The sequence below is a fragment of the Mesoplodon mirus genome, assembly GCF_964341445.2.
Source record: "Mesoplodon mirus genome assembly, chromosome: 11".
NCBI lineage: Eukaryota > Metazoa > Chordata > Mammalia > Artiodactyla > Ziphiidae > Mesoplodon > Mesoplodon mirus.
The window spans coordinates 30,405,023-30,422,229 of NC_138987.1; the positions used below are offsets into that span (position 1 = coordinate 30,405,023).

General features: G+C 36.5%; 1 protein-coding gene across 4 annotated transcripts in view; it reads right to left on the reverse strand.

Moving 5' to 3' along the window:
- The window catches only part of CRY1 (cryptochrome circadian regulator 1), a 97,785-nt gene that overhangs the window by 18,414 nt on the left and 62,164 nt on the right, over positions 1 to 17,207 (reverse strand). For all 4 annotated transcript variants that reach the window (XM_082636347.1, XM_082636349.1, XM_082636346.1 and 1 more), the window contains exon 2: positions 16,436 to 16,544. In XM_082636347.1, coding sequence (XP_082492473.1) covers positions 16,436 to 16,544 — 109 coding nt within the window. The remainder of the gene's footprint in view (positions 1 to 16,435; positions 16,545 to 17,207) is intronic.

The window sequence follows — 17,207 nt, forward strand, 5'->3', positions numbered from 1 at the left end:
TACAGGAAAAAAAACTGTAAGAAACACAAATATATGGAAGTTAAACAGTGCACTACTAAATAACCAAGAGATCACTGAAGAAATCAAAGAAGAAATTTAAAAAATACATAGAAACAAATGACAACAAAAACACGAGGACCCAAAACCTATGGGATGCAGCAAAAGCAGTTCTAAGAGGGAAGTTTATAGCAATACAATCTCACCTCAAGAAACAAGAAACATCTCAAATAAACAATCTAACCCTACACTTAGAACAACTAGAGAAAGAAGAACAAACAAAACCCAAACTCAGTAGAAGGAAAGAAATCATAATGATCAGAGCAGAAGAAAATGAAATAGAAACAAAGAAAACAATAGCAAAGATCAATAAAACTAAAAGCTGGTTCTTTAAGAAGATAAACAAAATTGATAAACCCTTAGCCAGACTCATCAAGAAAAAAAGGGAGAGGACGTAAATCAATAAAATTAGAAATGAAAAAGGAGGGGCTTCCCTGGTGACACAGTGGTTAAGAATCTGCCTGCCAATGCAGGGGACACAGGTTTGAGTCCTGGTCTGGGAAAATCCCACATGCCGCAGAGCAACTAAGCCTGTGCACCACAACTACTGAGCCTGCGCTCTAGAGCCCATGCTCCACAACAAGAGAAGCCACTGCAATGAGAAGCCCTCGCATGACAACAAAGAGCAGCACCCGCTCGCCACAAATAGAGAAAGCCTGTGCACAGCAACAAAGACCCAACACAGCCAAAGGTAATAAATAAATGAAATAAATTTTAAAAAAAAGAAATGAAAAAGGAGAAATCACAACTGACACTGCAGAAATATAAAGGATTATAAGGGACTCTGCAACAACTATATGCCAGTTGTTGGACAACCACGAAGAAATGGACAAATTCTTGGAAAGGTACAATTTTCCAAGACTGAACCAGGAAGAATTAGAAAATATAAACAGACCTATCACAAGTAATGAAATTGAAACCATAATTAAAAATCTTCCAACAAACAAAAGTTCAGGACCAGATGGCTTCACAAGCGAATTCTATCAAACATTTAGAGAAAAGCTAACACCAATCCTTCTCAAACTCTTCCAAAAAATTTCAGAGGGAGAAACATTCCCAAATTCATTCTACGAAGCCACCATCACCCTGATACCAAAAACAGAAAAAGGTATCACAAAAAAAGAAAATTATAGACCAATATCACTGATGAACATAGACGCAAAAATCCTCAACAAAATACCAGCAAACTGAATCCAATCATACATTAAAAGGATGATACACCATGATCAAGTGGGATTTATGCCAGGGATGCAAGGATTCTTCAATATACACAAATCAGTCAATGTGACACACTACATTAACAAATTAAGGAATAAAAACCATATGGTCATCTCAATAGATGCAGAAAAAGCTTCTGACAAAATTCAACACCCATTTGTGATAAAAACTCTCCAGGAAATGGGCATAGAGGGAACCTAGCTCAACATAGTAAAGGCCATACATGACAAACCCACAGTAAGCATCATATTCAATGGTGAAAAACTGAAACCATTTCCACTAAGATCAGGAACAAGACAAGGATGTCTACTCCCATCACTTTTATTCAACATAGTTTTGGAAGTACTAGCCACAGCAATCAGAGAAGAAAAAGAAATAAAAGGAATACAAATTAGAAAAGAAGAAGTAAAACTGTCACTGTTTGCCAATGACATGATACTATACCTAGAAAATGCTAAAGATGCCACCAGAAAACTACTAGAACTAATCAGTGAATTTGGTAAGGTTGCAGGATACAAAATTAATGCATAGAAATCTCTGGCATTCCTATACAACAACAATGAAAAATCAAAAATAGAAATTAAGGGAACACTCCCATTTACCACTGCAACAAAAAGAATAAAATACCTAGGAATAAACCTGCCTGAGGAGGCAAAAGACTTGTACTCAGAAAACTATAAAACACTGATGAAAGAAATCAAAGATAACATAAACAGATGGAGAAATATACCATGTTCTTGGATTGGAAGAATCAATACTGTGAAAAGGACTATATTACCCAAAGCAATCTACAGATTCAATGCAATCCCTATCAAACTACCAATGGCATTCTTCATAGAATCAGAACAAAAAATCTTACAATTCGTATGGAAACACAAAAGACCTCGAATAGCCAAAGCAATCTTGAGAAAGAAAAACGGAGTTGGAGGAATCAGGCTCCCTGACTTCAAACTGTACCACAAAGCTACAGTACTCAAGACAGTATGGTACTGGCGCAAAAACAGAAATATAGATCAATGGTACAAGATAGAATGGCCAGAGATAAACCCACACACATATGGGCACCTAATTTACAACAAAGAGAAAAGACAGCCTCTTCAATAAGTGGTGCTGGGAAAACTGGATAGCTACATGTAAAAGAATGAAATTAGAACACTTCCTAACACCATACACAAAAATAAACTCCAAATGGATTAAAGACTTAAATGTAAGACCAGACACTATAAACCTCGTGGAGGAAAACATAGGAAAAACACTCTTTGACATAAACTACTGCAAGATCTTTTTTGACCTACCTCCTAGAGTAAGGGAAATAAAAACAAAAATAAACAAATGGGACTTAATTAAACTTAAAAGCTTCTGCAAGCAAAGGAAACATAAACAAGACAAAAAGACAACCCTTGGTATGTGAGAAAATATTTGCAAGTGAAACAACAGACAAAGGATTAATCTCCAAAATATACAAACAGCTCATGGAGCTCAATATCAAAAAAACATACAATCCAGTTAAAAAATGGGCGGAAGACCTAAACAGACATTTCACCAAGGAAGACATACAGATGGCCAAGAGGCACATGACAAGATGCCCAACATCACTATTAGAGAAATGCAAATCAAAACTGCAATGAGGTATCACTACATGCCAGTCAGAATGGCCATTATCAAAAAATCTAGAAACAATAAATGCTGGAAAGGGTGTGGTGAAAAGGGAACCCTCTTGCACTGTTGGTGGGAATGTAAACTGATACAACCACTATGGAAAACAGTACAGAGGTTCCTTAAAAAACTAAAAATAGAACTACCATATGACCCAGCAATCCCACTAGTGGGCATATACCCTGAGAAAACTATAATTCAAAAAGAGACATGTACCACAATGTTTATTGCAGCACTATTTACAATAGCCAGGACATGGAACCAACCTAAATGTCCATCGACAAATGAATGGATAAAGAAGATATGGCACATATATATAATGGAATATTACTCAGCCATAAAAAATGAAATTGAGTCATTTGTAGTGAGGTGGACTTAGAGACTGTCATGCAGAGTGAAGTCAGAAAGAGAAAAACAAATACCGTATGCTAATACATATATATGGAATCTTAAAAAAAAAAGGTACTGATGAACCTAGTTGCAGGGCAGGAATAAAGAGGTAGACACAGAAAATGGACTTGAGGACATGGGGTGGGAAGGTGAAGCTGGGGTGAAATGAGAGTACCATCGACATATATACACTACCAAATGTAAAATAGTTGGCTGGTGAGAAGCAGCAGCATAGCACAGGGAGATTGGCTCAGTGCTTTGCGATGACCTAGAGAGGTGGGATAGGGAGGATGGGAGGGAGGCTCAAGAGGGAGGGGATATGGGGACATGTGTATGCATATGGCTGATTCACTTTGTCATGCAACAGAAACTAACACAGTATTGTGAAGCAATTATACTCCAATAAAGATCTAGTAAAAAAAAAATAAAGCACACACACAAAAGAGTTTTCATTCATATTCCAAGTATTTATTATAATTCTTAGTGTAGGCCAGTTCCTATGCTAGGTTCCTCTCTCCTGGAACTTACTGAGGAATTTACAGAGGTAAATAAATAATTAAATATATAATAACTATTAGAAAAAAAATAGGATGCTATCATAGAGGATATGAGGGTGAGGGAGAGCTGGTAAGTTAATTATCTACTCTTAATTACACTGGCTAGACTTTCAGTAAGTGGTGAAAGTGAATATCCTTGCTTTGCTCCCTATCTTAGGTGTAAAGCATTGTGTTTCACAATTAAGTATGATGTTAGCTATACTTTTTGTGGACAATCTTTACCAAATTGATATTTATCAATTTTCTATTCCTAGTTTGCATATAGTTTGCATAAAATTTTTAAAAATTATAAATGGGTGTTGACTTCTGTCAAATGACTTTTCTTCATCTACTGAGACAATCATAATACCCTGTCCTTTACTCTATTAATAGGGTTATTATTTTATAATGTTGAACCAACTTTGTATTCTTGAAATAAACCCCACTGATCATGATGTAGTATTATTTTAAAATATTGCTAAATTCTATTTGTTAATATATTATGGATATCTGAGTGTGTGTTATGGGGGACACTTGGCTATACTTTTTTTTTCTTTCTTAAAAGTTCTTCATCAAGTTTTGGTATGAGTTATGCTGGCCTCATAAACAAGTTCAGTGTCCCCAATATTATCCTCTGTTTTCTGAAAGAGTGTCATAAGACTGATATTATTTCTTTCTTAAATATGTGGTAGAATTCACAAGTAAAGCCATCTGGGAACTGGAGTTTTACTTACTGGAAGGTTTTTTTTATTACAAATGCAATTTCTTTAAGAGAGGGCTATTCAATTTTTCTTTCTCTTCTGAGAATTTTAGCAAGTTGCACTTTTCAAGAATATTTTTCATTTCATCTTAGTTGTACAATATATTGGTATTATGATGTTTACAATATCCTTTATTATGTTTTTAAAGTTTAGAGACTCTCTAGTGATGTCCCCTTTTTTATTCTTGATTAAGGTAATTTGTGTTTTCTCCCTTTCTGGCCCTGATCAGTATTGCTGGGAGTTTATCAATTTTATTAATCTTTTCAAAAGAAAACTGAACTCTGAATCAATCAGAGTTCAGTCAGTAGACAGAAACCACATTAGTAATTTGAACAGGGAAAATTTAACCTGAAGAATTGTCAGCAAGTAAAAGAAGAAGAGTTAAGGCTATATACTGTCCAATATGGTAGATAACCACTTGCCACTGAAGTGGGTTCTGAGCACTTGAAATGCGGCTAGTTGGAATGGAGATGTGTTATAAGCATAAAATATACAGTGGTTTTCAAAGACTTCATATAAAAAAACATTAGTTTGTCTTGTAATGATTTTATATTGAAAAGATATTTTAGACATACTGTGTTAAATAAAATACATCTAAAAAATTAACTTCACATTTTTTTTAAAGGTGGCTATTAGAAAACTTTAAATTACACAAGTAGCTTCTGTTGGCTAGTATTGTTCTAAGGTGTCCAAAAGCAGCTACCACCTCTAAATGGAGGGAAAATAATTAAGCAATGAATTAAGAAAGTTCCCTTTCTTCCCTGCTGCTGAGATTCACACCTCATTGTATGGGGTGTGCTGCCTCAAGAACAACCTTCCCTGTAGGGAAGAAACCTGCCAGAGGGCTAGGGCCAGAGCTGGTTCCTAGGAACATCCCAGTTGGTAGCTGAGAAACTTCCTGCAGGGTATGGGCTGACTGGAGCTGATCTGTAGAATCCGTCCACTGCATGGCAGAGAAATTTGCCAGAGGGTGTGAATGAGCTGGAGCTTGTCCAGGAGGGCTACTGAGGTGAGGGCTACTGAGGTAAGTGCTACTGGTCCTCCCACATGCTCATTTGCTGGCTAAGGTGCTAGGAAAAAAAGTATAAAGATGCCAAAAAGAAAGCCCTTTCTCTCCTGCTGTGACCTTACAAAGAACCAACAGCAATTTCTATTGACAAAACCTAAAATCAAGCCAGCCGGCAAAGGAGGAAAGTTTACAGCATCCAGCTTCAGTATCACAAAGCAGGGCAAAGAAGGGTGGATTTGGAGCTGAGAGACAAGAAATTGTTTATTCCATGTTTATTTTCTCTATTGTTTGTCTGCTTTCAGTTTCATTGATTTCCATTCCTCTCTTTATTATCTCCTTTCTTCTACTATTGGTTTCCATTCCTCTCTTTATTATCTCCTTTCTTCTACTATTGGTTTAATTTGTTCTTTCTCTATTTTTTAAGGTAGAAACTTAGTTCTTTGATTCTTTTCTAGTAGAGTATTGAAAGCTATTAATTTTCCTCTAAGCACTGCTGTAGCTGAATCTCATAAATTTTGATATACCATATTCAAATATGGTATGTTTGATATTCCGTATTTCCATTATCATTCAGTTACAAAGATTTGCCATTCTCTTGCTATTCATTTTATTTTTAAATTTTATTAATTTTTTATATACTGCAATTTTACTTCAATCGCACAAACAAAGTTAGCCTATAGGAAATTTAAATGAAACAGTATGGTAAAAATAGCAGAGAACCAAAAACTCTAATAAGGAACTACACCTAAAGCATGAAAATTCAACATTCATTACTGTTTCATCAGTTTTGATTGACACTTGATGCCTGCAAATTTTGAAACAAACTTTGAGATCATGATGAAGAGATTTCAGCTATTCTGATTTCTATTCTGAAGAGATTTCAGCACTAGCACTAAGATTTGTACATTTAGTTGGTTTGCAATTCACTTGTTAGCCATTTACATAGTGTATAGTACAGATTTGTCACAGGTCAGATCACAGTGTTGAAGGAAAGAAGTACCTTCCTGTAATTAGAAAGGATCCCCTAAACTGCACTCAGCTTAAGACATGCAATGTACAAGAGCACAAAAACCATCATAATATTGTGGCTCCAAGGAACATAGTTTTGATAAGGAAAATAACCTAAGCTTCTGTTTCCCACTTTAATTACTGAAATCTCTAACAATGATAAAACTGTCACATAGGACAGTAAATGTATACAGTAATTCAATCAAACTTCTTGGAAAGAACACATTTTTGCTATTCATTTTAATTCTGTTGAAGTCAGAGAATATTATTCTGTAAGATTTCAGTCTTGAAATTTGTTGATAACTGTTTTGCGACTGAACACATGGTCTATCTTGGTGAATGTTTCATATGCACAAGAAAATAATGTGTATCCTCTAGTTCTTGGGTGTAGTGTTCTACAAATATCAGTTACATCAAATTGATTTCATAGTGCTATTCATATCATCCATATCTTTATTTTTGTATATTCTATCAATAAATGAGAGATGTAAAAATCACGAACTATGATTGTGAATTTATTTCTCCCTTTATCAGTTTGAGATTCATGTGTTTTTATGCTATTAATAGATAATACATATTCATGATGGTTATACTTGTTAATACATTTCTTTCCTTCTTTCTTTCTTTTTGGCTGCATTGGGTCTTCATTGCTGCGCGCATGCTTTCTCTAGTTGTGGAAAGCAGGGGCTACTCTTCGTTGTGGTGTCCGGGCTTCTCGTGGTGGCTTCTCTTGTTGTGGAACACGGGCTCTAGGTACATGGGCTTCAGTAGTCGTGGCATGCGGGCTCAGTAGTTGTGGCTCACGGGCTCTAGAGTGCAGGCTCAGTAGTTGTGGCGCATGGGCTTAGTTGCTCCACAGCATGTGGCATCTTCCTGGACCAGGGATGGAACCCGTGTCCCCTGCCTTGCCAGGCAGATTCTTAACTACTGCACCACGAGGGAAATCCAGGTTATATATTTTTGATGTGAGACTTTACTCTTCATCTGTGGTAATTTTGTCTTGAATTCTACTTCTTTATCTTACTGCTTACAAAGTACATCTTTTTCAGTCTCCTTTATTTCACACACTGTTTCTTCATATTTAAAGTGTCTCTTCAAATCAGCATATAGTTGGTTCTTGCTTGTTTTTTTATGTAGTCTGATAAACTGTCTTTTAAATGGAGAGTTTAAAAAAGACCATTTACATTTAATATAATTATTGATATAGTTGTGTTTAATTTTATCATGTTGGTAAGTTTTCCATTTGCCCATCTCTTCTTTTACTCCTCTGTGCCCCCACCTGCCTTCATTTGAATGAGTAATATTTTTAGTATTCCATTTAAAATTCCTCTATTAACTTTTTAGAAATAGCTCTTTGGGTTATTTTAGATCACAATATGTACTGTTTTCACAGTCTACCTTCAAATAATATATTACAATTGAATAATGTAAGAATTTACACATACTTCTATTTACCTTCTTCCTACCTTGTGTGATGTTGTTACAGGTTTTATTTCTATATATGTTTCAAGCCCCACTATATTCATATTATTCCCTACAATTTATCAATATTAGTCGGTTTTAACCTGTCAATGGTCTTTTTAAAGGAAAATAGGATATATTAATATACATAAGTAAAAAAAAAGTGGTCTTTTATATTTACCCATATTTTTAGTGCTCTTCCTTCTTTGGAGATCCTGTCTTTAGCCTAGAATTATTTTCTTTTACCTACCAGAACTTCCTTTAAAAAATAAATTTATTTATTTATTTTTGGCTGCGTTGGGTCTTCGTTGCTGTGCACGGGCTTTCTCTAGTTGTGGCAAGGGGGAGCTACTTTTTGTTGCAGCGTGTGGGCTTCTTACTGCAGTGGCTTCTCTTGTTGCGGAGCACAGGCTCTAGGTGCATGGGCTTCAGTAATTGTGGCACATGGACTTCAGTAGTTGTGGCACGTGGGCTCTGTAGTTGTGGCACGCAGGATCTAGAGTGCAGGCTCAATCATTGTGGCACAAGGGGTTAGTTGCTCCGAGGCATGTGGGATCTTCCCAGACCAGGGATTGAACCCATGTCCCCTGCATGGGCAAGCAGATTCTTAACCACTGCGCCACCAGGGAAGTCCCCTTTTAATATTTCTTACAGTATAGATCTGATGGAAATAAATTCTCTCTGCATTTGTCTGACTGAAAATGCCTTCATTGTGCCTTCTCTTTTTAAAAAATGAATATTTTTTACTATTTCTAGCTTTTTAAAAATGCCATTCCATTGTCTTCTGGACTTTTTTTTTTTTTTTTTTTTAATAAGAAACCATTGAACACTCTTAGTGTGCTTCCCTGAATATGTCTTTTCTTTTCTGGCTGCTTATAAAATTTTCTATCTTTGGTTTTCAGTTAATTGATTATGATGTGGCAAGATGTGATTTCCTTTATGTTTATGCTGTTTGGGGTTTGTTGAGCTTCTTGGCACTGTATGTTGATATTGTCCATCAATTTTGGAAACTCAATTCTCTCTTCAAATATTTTTTTTCTGTCCCAATCTCTCTCTCCCTCTTTTTTCTAGGTCGACAATTATGGATATGTTAGGCCATTTACTATTGTTCCACAAGTCTCAAACACTCTATTCCCTTTTTAAAAACATCTTCCTCTTTGTGCTTCAGCTGGGATACTGTCTTCAACTTCACTGATCTTTTGTTCTGCTCTGTTCAATCTGGATAAACCCAATTAATGAATTTTCATTTTTGATATTGCATGCTTCAGTTCTAGGAGTTTCATTTGGTTTTAATACTTTCCATTTTTGTACTAAAATTACCATCTCTTTACATAGTTTTTCACCTGTTGACTAGATCCTCTACTATCTACAGCATAATTATTGTAAAGTCTTTTCTTTATTCTAATCCCAACATCTGCATCAACTGTGGGACTGGTTCTACTGATGGTTTTTCTTTTACTTGATTGCAAGTTACATAATCCTGCTTCTTCATGTGTCTCATAATTTGTGATCATACAACAATGTTATAAAAGACTAGAAACAGAATAAACAACATTTATCTCTAGAAAAGTGCATAGTCTTTGCTCTGATAGAAGTTGAATTGCTGGAGTCAGTAATTGAGCTGGGTCTGGGCTTTGTTGCTGCTGTAATAAAATTTCATTCACCACTGGCTTCAAATATTTTGAGGGCAGGATTCAGATTTTTCTTCAACATGGCTTGAGATGTGAGTATTAACAAGACTCCAGATGTCTCTCTCTGCTTTACAGCCCAGTCACTAGCTTTACAAACTACTGGACATCTCTCTCTGCTTTGCTGTCTACCCATCAGCTTTACGGTTGCTAAGGACTTCTCTTTGTTTTCTAGCCCTGTCCCCTAATTTTCTACACCTCTGGAGGCATCTTTCTACCCTGATGTCCTATCTCCAGCTTCAGTGAACTGCTACTTTGCACTAAGTGAATGCCCAGTGTGCTTCAATGAGGGATCCCTCTCTTCTGCCTCGCCCCAGCCTTTGGCACACTGCCACTGGTACTCCATGAAGGCACTGTAAGAAAGAACTGGAGAGTGGGTGTAAATTTACTCTGTGACTAGGGCTTCTTGAAATTCTAATCTGCCATGTCAGCCCACATATGACCACAAAAAGCTTGGTAAAATTTCAACCGGTTTCTCTTCACTCTCAACTATGGTAGAATCCCTTCTCTTCCTGCTGTGATTCCAGGGACGTAGCCATGGGTCTCTTCTTTCCCATGAAAGTCTCATCCCTTTATGCAGTTTGGTTTATTTATGTTTCTTTGTGTCATCAACTCTCTAATAGGTTAAAAACAAAGAAACAAAAAACCTATGATATTGTGGCATATTTACTTCCTTCACATTGTTAAGACAGGAATGTTGGTCTACTGCAACTTTCTACATCTTAACCAGAGGCGGAAGTCCCTATCTACTCTTCAGCCCCAGTTTTATTTTAAGCAACACGTGGTTAACCTTTCAATAGTAAATATAACAGTAAGTTTGAATGTAGTATTAAAATATTTTCATGTGAAATGAGTGAATATTCACTTTGCAATTTTAGGCACTAAGATTCATATCTGTTTTTGTGTATCACAATTATTTAACCATTCAGAAGGCATAATATGAACCACTAAATGGATGTGCAGTTCTTAAACAGTCACGAGTAATATTGTGAAAATAATTAAGAAACATAAAATTTTTAGAAAACAAAGTTATAGATAACAAACTTCCTGGGAGAAAGCATTTAAAGTAGTATAATTACATTTAAAAATGTTATCTCACAAAATAACCCAAACATAAAGGTAAAGCTCTAAAAATTTCCACACATCCATCCATTACCCCTTCCTTTACTCAATGAATCTAGTCTCAGGGTTTTAAACACAATTTATATGTTTAAGGTTCCTAAATTTAGTACAGACTTCTCCCCTGAGCTCTGGACTTGACTCCCACTCAACAAATACATTCAGATATCTAAAAGGTATCTCAAACTTAAAATGTTAAAAAAGGTGAACTCCTGATTTTTCCCTAAACTTGTTCCTCCTATATAGTCTTCCTCATCTCACTAAATGGCAACCCACTGTGTCATTTGCCCAGGCTAAAACCTAGAAGTCATCCTTGACTCTCAAATACCACATATAAACAAACCCTATAGCCTCTATTTAAAAAATATACCAAAATCCTACCACTTCTCAACACCCCTACTGCTACTCTAGTCCTAGTCACCATCATCTTGTTTCCAAATAACTGCCATGGTCTCCTAATTGATCTTTCTGCTTAAGTCTTTACAGCATTTCCATTCTCCAATATCTATTCTCTACAGTCAGAGTGATTCTTTAAATGTAAGTGAGATCATGTCACTCCCCTACTCAGAAATCTCTCATGGCATCCCATTTCACTCAGAGTAAAAGCCAAAGTCCTTAACATGGTAAAGCCCTGTGATCTGGCTCCTGCAACCTCTCTGACCCTCTCTCTTATTTTCACTCACTGTGCTCTGGCTAGAGCACACTGGCCTCCTTCCTTGCTGTTCCTAAATAAGTCATGGCACACTTCCACATCAGGGCCTTTGTAACTGCTGTTCCCTCTGCCTGTGACACTCTTTCCCCAAGCTGCAGTAGCTTAGCAGCTTAAAACAACTGATTAATTCTCCAAGTCTGTCAGTTAACTAGATGGTTCTTCTGTTGGTCTCACCTGGGCTCACTCACAAGCTTGCAATCGGCTGGCAGCTTGGCTGGTGCCAGAGCATCTAAATGACCTCTCTCACACATTTCAGACCTTGGTGCTGGCTGTTGGTTGGCCCACTCTCTCTACACGTGGTCTCCCATAATTTGACATTCTAGCCCAGTCCTTACATGGTACAAGGAGCATTCCAAGTGGGCAAAGGTAGAAGCTGCAAGGTCGCTTGAGGCCTAGGATTTGAAACTCAGTATCTCCTTTGGCACTCGGTATCTCCTTTGGCACTTAGTGAAAACAAGATATAAGGCCAACCCAGATTTAAGGGATTGAGAAAATAAACTCTACCTTTTGATGAACAAGCTGCAAAATTTTGTGAATTCAGTATATCACACCCTAGATATCTGCATGGTTCAATCTCTTCATATATTTGCTCAAAGGTTACCTTATCAGTGAGGCCTTCCATGATTCCATATAAAGTAACTATCCTTCCCTCACCTTGGGAGTTTCTATCCCACATTTTATTTGAGCACCTATCACCACCTGACATTGCATATTTACTTATTATTTGTCTGTTTCCCAATATAGTGTAAGCTCCGTGAAGGTAGGAACTTTTTCTGTTTGGTTCACCAGTATACCCCCAGCACCTTGAACACTGCCATGTACATAGCAGGCACTCAATCAATATCTGTTGAATGAATTATCTTATTCAAATGAGCATGTACCATGAAATAATAAAGCAAGAATCCAAAATGACTCAAAAAGCACAATATAAATTTATGAATGTGAAATGTTAGTGGCTTTATATGTTCTTCTTTGATTTATTCTGTGATTTTGAACAAAACATTTTATTATGCTTCAGTGTGTCCATCTATAAAGACTTTAGACACATGTCTCTGTTTCTTGGATATAATGAGAGTGTTTTAAACTGATACTTTAAACTCTTCATAAAAAGTTTCTGCAGGTCCTAGAATATGGGTGGTCTTGGTAGCTTATCACTCTGGCACCAAATGTAGAAGATATAAGATTTAACTGCACAATAATAATAATTTATATAAGACACCTATGATTAATACTGTCATTCAAGTTTTGCCTGGGTTAGTGTACGCTAAGTTTATCATTTCTTCAGTAGAACATGAAAAGAAAAAAAAAGCCATCTTGTCAGCTTATATTAAGTTAGAATTTAACTGAGAAAAATTCTAAGTAGAAAACACATAAGAAAAAACAAGTTTATCCAACAAAGGTGTGTGTAAAAATGTGTTTATAAAAATGCTCTGGCCCCATTACTAAATCTACTTAGTATAAACAGAATAAAATGAGTGAATGCTATAGAAGGAAGGTGCACACTAGAGGAGACATCAGTACTGAAATCACTATTTCCACCCCAGTAAACTAAAGGTACTGTTATCAGGTCTAAACCAGTTTTACCTCCAATGTGGGAAGCTGGATCACTTACCTATTAAAGTTCTCACTATCTGCTGTACTAGAATAATAAAATCAGAGACAGTAATGTAAACAAGTCAGCTAGTTACTGACAAAAGAATCTTCCTCCTCAGAGAAACTGGGGGTGTAAGGGTTAGGGGTGAGAAGGAGACCTGCTTTTTATTGTACATACTCTTGGGCTCTTTTTTGGAAACACATGCATATAGTACCTCTAAACAAAAAGTAAAAATAAAAATATCAATACAATAAAAAGAGGAATTAACTCCCTCTATGGTTCAGACATATTAAGTAAATCTGAAAGTTTTCATAAATGACATTTTATATAGACTACTGTATCAGAATACAATAATAAGCACTCTAGGTATATTAAAGTATATTCACATATCTGTATTTTATGGTCCTTGCAGAAACCATTGCCTCTCTGCCAAAGTAACAAGACAGGACATGATCTATATACAGAAGATAGTTTGATCCAATAATATGTTACTTCAGGCAGAAGAAAGCTCAAAATAAAGAACACAAAAGACTTGCTGAGTTAAACCATTTTTTTAAAGCAGGTAAATGTTTTGTATTTTAAAGGTACTTAAAATCCTCTTAAGATTCATTTTACTTATAACACATGGATTTAGATAGGGTTGAGCAGTTATTCACATACTTTTATACTTGTGAGATGCTGATAAACTATTACCATTGTTTCTGATATCCTTTCTTCTCAGAGCTCTTCCATGTACCTAGGTTAAATTCTGACTCTAAGTAGCTACAGTAGTAAGAAAACTTTTAGAAAATAAATTTTCACTAGCTACAACTGTTGTATTAGCCAAACTCTAAACATTAAAAGGTTCTTTCACACTGATGAAAAAAAGGCTAGGTAGTGTTGGTTTGATTCCCAGCACTGTGGATTATTTCATTCAGGAAAAGGAACTGTTTTCTTGTGCATTAGAAGTGGAAACAATGCTATTATAAAAATTTGATGAATCAAACAGCTGCAAGAAAAAACCAGATATACATTAGGAATACTAATGGTAGTAAACAGGAAGGGATAGATTAACAAAGCCAGAAAACTCAGTTTCTGGTCTGAACACTTCCATGAGCTAGTTTTATGACGTAGGTCAGCTCATGTAATCTTCTAGGACTAATTTTTTCATTTGGAAAAAAGAGGGGGAAATAAGATTAGGAGATTTTTAAGATTCTACCAAGTTAAAAACATTACAGTTTTGTAGCATGTCAATTGTTACAGCCTTTTGACTCAGAAAGTCTTATAAGAATTGTCCCACAAATGTAATGGCACATGTGAGCAAAGATTTCTCTTTTGTGAACAAGGATGTTCACTGACAGCATTACTTGTATTAGCAAAAGGCCAGTGGAAAAATAACTAAATGTTCAATAGAAAGCTAATGAAAGAAATTATATCCTCAAAAAATTAAAAATAGAACATAGATAATATGGTAATATGATCCAGCAATTCCATTCCTAGGTATTTGTCTGAAGAAAACAAAAACACTAAATCAAACAGATATATGTACCCCAATGTTCATATCAGCATTATTTACAATATCCAATATATGGAAGCAACCTAAGTGCCCTCCAACAGATGACTGGATAAAGATGTACACACATACACATACACATACACACACACACACACACACACACACAGACACTGAAAGATTACTCAGCCATAAAAAAGAATGAAATCTTGCCATTTGTGACAATGTGGATGGACCTTGAGGGCATTATGATAAGTGAAAATAAGTCAGACAGAGAAAGACAAATACTGTATGTTTTCACTTATATGTGGAATCTAAAAAACAAGCAAACAAATATAACAAAACAGACATAGGCTCACCAGATACAAAGAACAAATTAGTGAGGACTTCCCTGGTGGCGCAGTGGTTAAGAATCCACTTGCCAGTGCAGGGGACACTGGTTCGATCCCTGGTCCGGGAAGATCCCACATGCTGTGGAGCAACTAAGCCCGTGTGCCACAACTACTGAGCATGCACTCTAGAGCCCGTGCTCTTCAAAAAGAGAAGCCACCACAATAGCAGCCTGTACACTGCAACAAAGAGTAGCCCCCGCTCACTGCAACTAGAGAAAGCCTGGGCGTAGCAATAAAAACCCAAAGCAGATAGATAGATAGATAGATAGATAAATAAATAAATTTTTAAAAACCCAAAAAACAAAAAGGAACAAATTAGTGGATACGAGAGGGGAGTGGGGTAGGGGTGAAACCGGTGAAGGGGATTAAGAGGTATAAGCTACCAGTTATAAAATAAATAAGTCACAGGGATATAATATACAGCTCAGGGAATATAGTCAATATTTTATAATAACTTTGCATGGTGTGTAATCTATAAAAATATTGCATCACTATGTTGTACACCTGAAACTAATATGATATTGTAAGTTAACTATACTTTAATTAAAAAAAAAGAAATTAACAGCATATCTATACAATGCTGTACTATGAAGCCATTTAAAAGACTGAGAAAGTGGGGTTTCCCTGGTGGCACAGTGGTTGAGAGTCTGCCTGCCAATGCGGGGAACACGGGTTCGAGCCCTGGTCTGGGAAGATCCCACATGCTGCGGAGCAACTAGGCCCGTGAGCCACAGCTACTGAGCGTGTGCGTCTGGAGCCTGTGCTCCGCAAAGAGAGGCCGCGGCAGTGAGAGGCCCGCGCACCGCGATGAAGAGTGGCTCCCACTCGCCGCAACTGGAGAAAGCCCTCGCACAGAAATGAAGACCCAACACAGCCAAACATAATTAAAAAAAAAACAGAAAACACTGAGAAAGTAACATGGAACAATCTCCAAAATATATGGTTATGTGAATAAAGCACGGCATAGAATGGTATAACATAGCATGTTCTTACCTTGGTTTTAAAAAGGGGGGATGGTTAACATTCACACAAACACAAATATGTGTATATAAACACATACACATATGCATTCTTATTTGTGCAAAGAATATTTCTAATGAATACACAAACTAGTAGTAGTTGTTGCTTCTGAGAGGGGAACTGTCAGTTTAAAGTAGAAGAAAGAAACTTTTCATTGTAAATCATTTTTTTCACTGATTTTACACTGTGTAACATTTTTATTAAATAGAGAAAATATCCACAATATTTTATTTAAAAGCACTTATATTTCCCATACTTTACCCCAAATATGTGTCTTCTCTGACAAAAGATTATTTTTTTATGCAAAGATTTTTCCAATAACCTTGAAAAGCCTGGGAAACACATCTGCTGGTTGTCCACGAATCACAAACAGACGAGAGTTTAATTTTCGCAGATTGGCATCAAGGTCTTCAAGACATTGAAGCAAAAATCTAGAGAGAGGAAAATATTATTTAAATTCTTCAAAATATATATTTAGAAGACATAAAGTAATGTAAAATCATGTTATTCTAAAATTTGAAATGCCACCCCATCACCTTTTTTACCTCTTATCATCTTATTATTTCCAGCTTATATAGAAATTACTGTTTCCAGAAATCATACTTATAATTTTTTTAAATTACAGCACAAATTTCTCAGTTTGTTTTTTTTTTTGCGGTATGTGGGCCTCTCACTGTTGTGGCTTCTCCCATTGCGGAGCACAGGCTCCGGATGAGCAGGCTCAGCGGCCATGGCTCACAGGTCCAGCCGCTCTGCAGCATGTGGGATCTTCCCGGACCGGGGCATGAACCCGTGTCCCCTGCATCGGCAGGCAGACACTCAACCACTGTGCCACCAGGGAAGCCCTCTCAGTATTTTCAAATAAAGTTCCTGAATTAAATTGCTAACTTTCATTAAATAAGAGTGACTGTTAGCAAAGTTTAATTTGTAAACATAAAAATCATATAAAGAAATAAAGTAGGGACTTCCCTGGTGGTCCAGTAGTTAAGAATCCACCTTCCAACGCAGGGGATGCAGGCTCGATCCCTGGTCGGAGAACTAAGATCCCACATGCTGTGGGGCAACTAAACCTGCACACTTCAACTACTGAGCCT